At 41.5% G+C, this 8,427-nt stretch overlaps 1 protein-coding gene across 1 annotated transcript in view; it reads right to left on the bottom strand.

Annotated features, from left to right (window-relative positions):
- Window positions 1-228: 228 nt before the first annotated feature.
- The window catches only part of CREBRF (CREB3 regulatory factor), a 349,666-nt gene continuing 341,467 nt past the window's right edge, over window positions 229-8,427 (bottom strand). The window contains exons 8-9 of the mRNA XM_053717136.1: window positions 1,113-1,235; window positions 229-883 (exon numbers count right to left, since the gene is read on the bottom strand). Coding sequence (XP_053573111.1) covers window positions 768-883; window positions 1,113-1,235 — 239 coding nt within the window. The 3' untranslated portion in view covers window positions 229-767. The remainder of the gene's footprint in view (window positions 884-1,112; window positions 1,236-8,427) is intronic.

Here is an 8,427-nt window from a genome sequence, read left to right as displayed (position 1 = left end):
CCCCTTAATAATGTATTATACAATGCATTCTTAGCTTGCTAAACTACTATTTACATTTTTTTTTAAATTATCTTTTTTAAAGAAAAAAGAAAAAAACAACCACCACCACCACCACAACCACGGTTTTTAACTTTAAGACGGGAGTCCTCTTACTCCACAAAAACAAGGCACAAATATAGTTTCTCTCTTGTGATAGTAACAATATTTTCTTTATGTGGACAAATGTGGTGAACATCTACATTTTTATTAGACTATATAGAGATGTGTTTGCCATAGTAAAACCTCTAAAAAGGTTACATATGCATTTGCAAGGGACAACTACATCTCTAAGATTCCAGTAGAATGTGTGGTGAAATAGTGGCTCTCTCTTACTATTAGTGCTAAAAACTGGCTAATTTTGGCATTAGCTAACACCTACTGAATTTGAACAAAAAATAGCTTCTTATCCTAGAACAAACTTAAAGTGTTGCAATGCATGTCTTCTCCATGTTTAAAAACCCTCTTGCAGGCAACAGTAAAATCACAGTTGCATTAAAAAAAAAAAAAGTTATAACCACTAATACCCAGAGATCCTGTGGTTAACAGTTTCATGCATCGAGTTCTCCTCACTGTTTAAAGTTTCATTGGATTGTTATAAACAAGAGCATTCTTGAAAAAAAAAATTCTAACAGTAACAGCCGGAGATACATGCAAAAGCTGAATGAACTTTACACTAGAAATTGAAGACTTGAGAGGTTGACATTAGCACTGGCTATGAAGAGAGGTGGTCACACTTTTGAAGTTGGTATACGTAGCCCCACTAGACCACCAGTGGGATCGCCTTCTGATGTTTTCTCTAAAATCTGGTTTACAAACTCAGATGTTTGACCAGCTACAGGTGATCCTGATGAGAAGGAAAAAAATAATTTTTATGTTATTCGCTGAATTTACGTTGTTATACGAATACAAAAAAAAAAGTTTTACTTAATCTGGTTATTAACTAGATACCTGTAAGTAAATAAATTTCAATATATGGACTGGCCTAGTTCTGTGATGCAGTAAAAACTATACTATAATTCTAATAAACATAAAATAGCAGTGCTGAAGGAAATGAAGAAACAGCAGGACCGTACCAAGAGAGTCCTTAATAAGGCTGTCCAGTTTCTGTTCCATGCTAGCAGACCATTCTTCCCATGGAATCTGCATCCGATTCATGATCTCTTGCTTAATGGAATTGATCACAAACAGCAAATTGTCTGCATAAAGCACATAAAACATGAATTAGCAAATATACTTAATTGCTAATTTTAAGAAACCTACATTTTATTGGGGGGGGGGGGGGAATCCTCAACTTCAAATATTGCTAAAATATCCACATTTGATGGAGATGATGCAATCTACACAATATATATTTAAACAGTAAGCATTACTTTTCAGAAGATTATTTTTATTGCACTTAAAGGGACACTGTACCCAAAAAAACATAATTTATGTAAGAACTTACCTGATAAATTAATTTCTTTCATATTAGCAAGAGTCCATGAGCTAGTGACGTATGGGATATACATTCCTACCAGGAGGGGCAAAGTTTCCCAAACCTTAAAATGCCTATAAATACACCCCTCACCACACCCACAATTCAGTTTAACGAATAGCCAAGAAGTGGGGTGATAAGAAAGGAGCGAAAGCATCAAAAAATAAGGAATTGGAATAATTGTGCTTTATACAAAAAAACATAATTTATGCTTACCTGATAAATTTATTTATCTTGTAGTGTATCCAGTCCACGGATCATCCATTACTTGTGGGATATTCTCCTTCCCAACCGGAAGTTGCAAGAGGATCACCCACAGCAGAGCTGCTATATAGCTCCTCCCCTCACTGCCATATCCAGTCATTCGACCAAAACAAGACGAGAAAGGAGAAACCATAGGGTGCAGTGGTGACTGTAGTTTAATTAAAATTTAGACCTGCCTTAAAAGGACAGGGCGGGCCGTGGACTGGATACACTACAAGAGAAATAAATTTATCAGGTAAGCATAAATTATGTTTCCTCTTGTTAAGTGTATCCAGTCCACGGATCATCCATTACTTGTGGGATACCAATACCAAAGCTAAAGTACACGGATGATGGGAGGGACAAGGCAGGAACTTAAACGGAAGGAACCACTGCCTGTAGAACCTTTCTCCCAAAAACAGCCTCCGAAGAAGAAAAAGTGTCAAATTTGTAAAATTTTGAAAACGTGTGAAGCGAAGACCAAGTCGCAGCCTTGCAAATCTGTTCAACAGAGGCCTTATTTTTAAAGGCCCGGGTGGAAGCCACAGCTCTAGTAGAATGAGCTGTAATCCTTTCAGGTGGCTGCTGTCCAGCAGTCTCATAGGCTAAGCGTATTATGCTCCGAAGCCAAAAGGAGAGAGAGGTTGCCGAAGCTTTTTGACCTCTCCTCTGTCCAGAATAAACGACAAACAGGGCAGATGTTTGACAAAAATCTTTAGTAGCCTGTAAGTAAAACTTCAAGGCACGGACTACGTCCAGATTATGCAAAAGACGTTTCTTCTTTGAAGAAGGATTAGGACACAATGATGGAACAACAATCTCTTGATTGATATTCCTGTTAGAAACCACCTTAGGTAAAAACCCAGGTTTGGTACGCAGAACTACCTTGTCTGAATGAAAAATCAGATAAGGAGAATCACAATGTAAGGCAGATAACTCAGAGACTCTTCGAGCCGAGGAAATAGCCATCAAAAACAGAACTTTCCAAGATAAAAGTTTAATATCAATGGAATGAAGGGGTTCAAACGGAACTCCCTGAAGAACTGTAAGAACCAAGTTTAAGCTCCACGGGGGAGCAACAGTTTTAAACACAGGCTTAATCCTAACCAAAGCCTGACAAAATGCCTGGACGTCTGGAACTTCTGCCAGACGCTTGTGCAAAAGAATAGACAGAGCAGAGATCTGTCCTTTTAAAGAACTAGCTGATAAACCTTTGTCCAAACCCTCTTGGAGAAAGGACAATATCCTAGGAATCCTAACCTTACTCCATGAGTAACTCTTGGATTCACACCAATAAAGATATTTACGCCATATCTTATGGTAGATTTTACTGGTGACAGGCTTCCGAGCCTGTATTAAAGGTATCAATGACTGACTCGGAGAAGCCACGCCTTGATAGAATCAAGCGTTCAATCTCCATGCAGTCAGTCTCAGAGAAATTAGATTTGGATGATTGAAAGGACCTTGTATTAGAAGGTCCTGCCTCAGAGGCAGAGTCCATGGTGGAAGAGATGACATGTCCACTAGGTCTGCATACCAGGTCCTGCGTGGCCACGCAGGCGCTATCAGAATCACTGATGCTCTCTCCTGTTTGATTTTGGCAATCAGTCGAGGGAGCAGAGGAAACGGTGGAAACACATAGGCCAGGTTGAAGAACCAAGGAGCTGCTAGAGCATCTATCAGCGTTGCTCCCGGGTCCCTGGACCTGGATCCGTAACAAGGAAGCTTGGCGTTCTGGCGAGACGCCATGAGATCCAGTTCTGGTTTGCCCCAACGATGGACCAGTTGAGCAAACACCTCCGGATGGAGTTCCCACTCCCCCGGATGAAAAGTCTGACGACTTAGAAAATCCGCCTCCCAGTTCTCTACGCCTGGGATGTGGATCGCTGACAGGTGGCAAGAGTGAGACTCTGCCCAGCGAATTATCTTTGAGACTTCTAACATCGCTAGGGAACTCCTGGTTCCCCCTTGATGGTTGATGTAAGCCACAGTCGTGATGTTGTCTGACTGAAATCTGATGAACCTCAGTGTTGCTAACTGAGGCCAAGCTAGAAGAGCATTGAATATTGCTCTTAGTTCCAGAATATTTATTGGGAGGAGTTTCTCCTCCTGAGTCCACGATCCCTGAGCCTTCAGGGAGTTCCAGACTGGGCACCAACCTAGAAGGCTGGCATCTGTTGTTACAATCGTCCAATCTGGCCTGCGAAAGGTCATACCCTTGGACAGATGGACCCGAGAAAGCCACCAGAGAAGAGAATCTCTGGTCTCTTGATCCAGATTTAGTAGAGGGGACAAATCTGAGTAATCCCCATTCCACTGACTTAGCATGCATAATTGCAGCGGTCTGAGATGCAGGCGCGCAAATGGCACTATGTCCATTGCCGCTACCATTAAGCCGATTACTTCCATGCACTGAGCCACTGACGGGCGTGGAATGGAATGAAGGACATGTCAAGCATTTAGAAGTTTTGATAACCTGGACTCCGTCAGGTAAATTTTCATCTCTACAGAATCTATAAGAGTCCCTAGGAAGGAGACTCTTGTGAGTGGTGATAGAGAACTCTTTTCCACGTTCACTTTCCACCCATGCAACCTCAGAAATGCCAGAACTATCTCTGTATGAGACTTGGCAATTTGAGAGCTTGACGCCTGTATCAGGATGTCGTCTAGATACGGAGCCACCGCTATGCCTCGCGGTCTTAGAACCGCCAGAAGTGAGCCCAGAGCCTTTGTAAAAATTCTCGGGGCAGTGGCCAACCCGAAGGGAAGAGCTACAAATTGGTAATGCCTGTCTAGAAAGGCAAACCTTAGGAACCGATGATGATCTTTGTGAATCGGTATGTGAAGGTAGGCATTCTTTAAGTCCACTGTGGTCATGTACTGACCCTCTTGGATCATGGGTAGGATGGTCCGAATAGTTTCCATTTTGAATGATGGAACTCTGAGGAATTTGTTTAAGATCTTTAGATCCAAGATTGGTCTGAAGGTTCCCTCTTTCTTGGGAACCACAAACAGATTTGAATAAAATCCCTGTCCTTGTTCCGTCCGCGGAACTGGATGGATCACTCCCATTACTAGGAGGTCTTGCACACAGCTTAGGAATGCCTCTTTCTTTATCTGGTTTGCTGATAACCTTGAATGATGAAATCTCCCTTGTGGAGGAGAAGCTTTGAAGTCCAGAAGATATCCCTGAGATATGATCTCCAACGCCCAGGGATCCTGAACATCTCTTGCCCACGCCTGGGCGAAGAGAGAAAGTCTGCCCCCCACTAGATCCGTTTACGGATAGGGGGCCGTTCCTTCATGCTGTCTTGGGGGCAGCAGCAGACTTTCTGGCCTGCTTGCCCTTGTTCCAGGACTGGTTAGGTTTCCAGGCCTGTCTGGAATGAGCAACAGTTCCCTCTTGTTTTGAAGCGGAGGAAGTTGATGCTGCTCCTGCCTTGAAATTTCGAAAGGCACGAAAATTAGACTGTTTGGCCTTTGATTTGGCCCTGTCCTGAGGAAGGGTATGACCCTTGCCTCCAGTAATGTCAGCAATAATTTCCTTCAAGCCAGGCCCGAATAAGGTCTACCCCTTGAAAGGAATGTTGAGTAATTTAGACTTTGAAGTCACGTCAGCTGACCAGGATTTAAGCCATAGCGCCCTATGTGCCTGGATGGCGAATCCGGAATTCTTAGCCGTTAGTTTAGTCAAATGAACAATAGCATCAGAAACAAATGAGTTAGCTAGCTTAAGCGTTCTAAGCTTGTCAATAATTTCATTCAATGGAGCTGTCTGGATGGCCTCTTCCAGGGCCTCAAACCAGAATGCCGCCGCAGCAGTGACAGGCGCAATGCATGCAAGGGGCTGTAAAATAAAACCTTGTTGAATAAACATTTTCTTAAGATAACCCTCCAATTTTTTATCCATTGGATCTGAAAAAGCACAACTGTCCTCAACCGGGATAGTGGTACGCTTTGCTAAAGTAGAAACTGCTCCCTCCACCTTAGGGACCGTCTGCCATAAGTCCTGTGTAGTGGCGTCTATTGGAAACATTTTTCTAAATATAGGAGGTGGGGAAAAGGGCACACCGGGTCTATCCCACTCATTCCTAATAATTTCTGTAAGCCTTTTAGGTACAGGAAAAACGTCAGTACACACCGGCACCGCATAGTATCTATCCAGCCTACACAATTTCTCTGGAATTGCAACTGTGTTACAGTCATTCAGAGCAGCTAATACCTCCCCAAGCAATACACAGAGGTTCTCAAGCTTAAATTTAAAATTAGAAATCTCTGAATCAGGTTTCCCCGAGTCAGAGATGTCACCCACAGACTGAAGCTCTCCGTCCTCATGTTCTGCATACTGTGACGCAGTATCAGACATGGCTCTAACAGCATTTGCGCGCTTTGTATCTCTCCTAACCCCAGAGCTATTGCGCTTGCCTCTTAATTCAGGCAATCTAGATAATACCTCTGACAGGGTATTATTCATGATTGCAGCCATGTCCTGCAAGGTAATCGCTATGGGTGTCCCTGATGTAATTGGCGCCATATTAGCGTGCGTCCCCTGAGCGGGAGGCGAAGGGTCTGACACGTGGGGAGAGTTAGTCGGCATAACTTCCCCCTCGACAGAACCCTCTGGTGATAATTCTTTTATAGATAAAGACTGATCTTTACTGTTTAAGGTGAAATCAATACATTTAGTACACATTCTCCTATGGGGCTCCACCATGGCTTTCAAACATAATGAACAAGTAGGTTCCTCTGTGTGAGACATGTTTAAACAGACTAGCAATGAGACTAGCAAGCTTGGAAAACACTTTAAAACAAGTTTACAAGCAATATAAAAAACGTTACTGCGCCTTTAAGAAACACAAATTTTTAACAGTGAAAAAATGCAGTTACACTAACGAAATTTTTACAGTGTATGTAATAAGTTAGCAGAGCATTGCACCCACTTGCAAATGGATGATTAACCCCTTAATAAAAAAACGGAATAACAAATGACAAAAACGTTTTTTAAACAGTCACAACAACTGCCACAGCTCTACTGTGGCTTTTTACCTCCCTCAATACGACTTTTGAAGCCTTTTGAGCCCTTCAGAGAAGTCCTGGATCATGCAGGAAGAAGTTGGATGTCTGTGTCTGTAATTTTTGCTGTGCAAAAAAACCCCGCTAAAATAGGCCCCTCCCACTCATATTACAACAGTGGGAAGCCTCAGGGAACTGTTTCTAGGCAAAATTCAAGCCAGCCATGTGGAAAAAACTAGGCCCCAATAAGTTTTATCACCAAACATATGTAAAAAACGATTAAACATGCCAGCAAACGTTTTAAAATACACTTTTATAAGAGTATGCATCTCTATTAATAAGCCTGATACCAGTCGCTATCACTGCATTTAAGGCTTTACTTACATTACTTCGGTATCAGCAGCATTTTCTAGCAAATTCCATTCCAGAAAAATATTTTAACTGCACATACCTTATTACAGGAAAACCTGCACGCTATTCCCCCTCTGAAGTTACCTCACTCCTCAGAATATGTGAGAACAGCAAAGGATCTTAGTTACTTCTGCTAAGATCATAGAAAACGCAGGCAGATTCTTCTTCTAAATACTGCCTGAGATAAACAGTACACTCCGCTACCATTTAAAAATAACAAACTTTTGATTGAAGAAATAAACTAAGTATAAAACACCACAGTCCTCTTACGACCTCCATCTTAGTTGAGAGTTGCAAGAGAATGACTGGATATGGCAGTTAGGGGAGGAGCTATATAGCAGCTCTGCTGTGGGTGATCCTCTTGCAACTTCCTGTTGGGAAGGAGAATATCCCACAAGTAATGGATGATCAATGGACTGGATACACTTAACAAGAGAAATCATAACCACCACAAAAAAGGGTGGGCCTCATGGACTCTTGCTAATATGAAAGAAATGAATTTATCAGGTAAGTTCTTACATAAATTATGTTTTCTTTCATGTAATTAGCTAGAGTCCATGAGATAGTGACGTATGGGATAGCAAATACCCAAGATGTGGAACTTCCACGCAAGAGTCACTAGAGAGGGAGGGATAAAATAAAGACAGCCAATTCTGCTGAAAAATTAATCCACTACCCAAAACAAAAAAAGTTTCAATTTTTATAATGAAAAAAACTGAAATTATAAGCAGAAGAATCAAACTGAAACAGCTGCCTGAAGTACCATTCTACCAAAACTGCTTCTAAATAAGAGAAAACATCAAAATGGTAGAACATAGTAAAAGTATGCAAAGAAGACCAAGTAATTGCTTTGCAAATCTGATCAACAGAAGCTTCATTCTTAAAAAGCCCAGGAAGTAGAAACTTACCTAGTAGAATGAGCCGTAATCCTCCGAGGCGGGAATCCACCCGACTCCAAATAAGCATGATGAAACAAAAGTTTAAGCAAGATGCCAAATAAATGGCAGAAGCCTTTTGACCTTCCTAAAACCAGAAAAGTTAACAAATAGACTAGAAGTCTATCTGAAATCTGAATAGCTTCAACATAGAATTTCAAAAAACTCTTACCATATCCAAAGAAAGTAAGAATCTCACCAAAGAAGTTTTAGGAAAACAATAATTCCTCCCTAATGTTGTTAGAATTTACAACTTTAGGTAAGAATTGAAATGAGGACAGCAAAAACCACCTTATCCTGATGAAAAAAATC

The sequence above is a fragment of the Bombina bombina genome, chromosome 6 (assembly GCF_027579735.1).
Source record: "Bombina bombina isolate aBomBom1 chromosome 6, aBomBom1.pri, whole genome shotgun sequence".
NCBI classification, from domain to species: domain Eukaryota; kingdom Metazoa; phylum Chordata; class Amphibia; order Anura; family Bombinatoridae; genus Bombina; species Bombina bombina.
The sequence above is the reverse complement of the archived record's forward strand: the minus strand, read 5'-3'. Positions and strand labels throughout refer to the sequence as shown.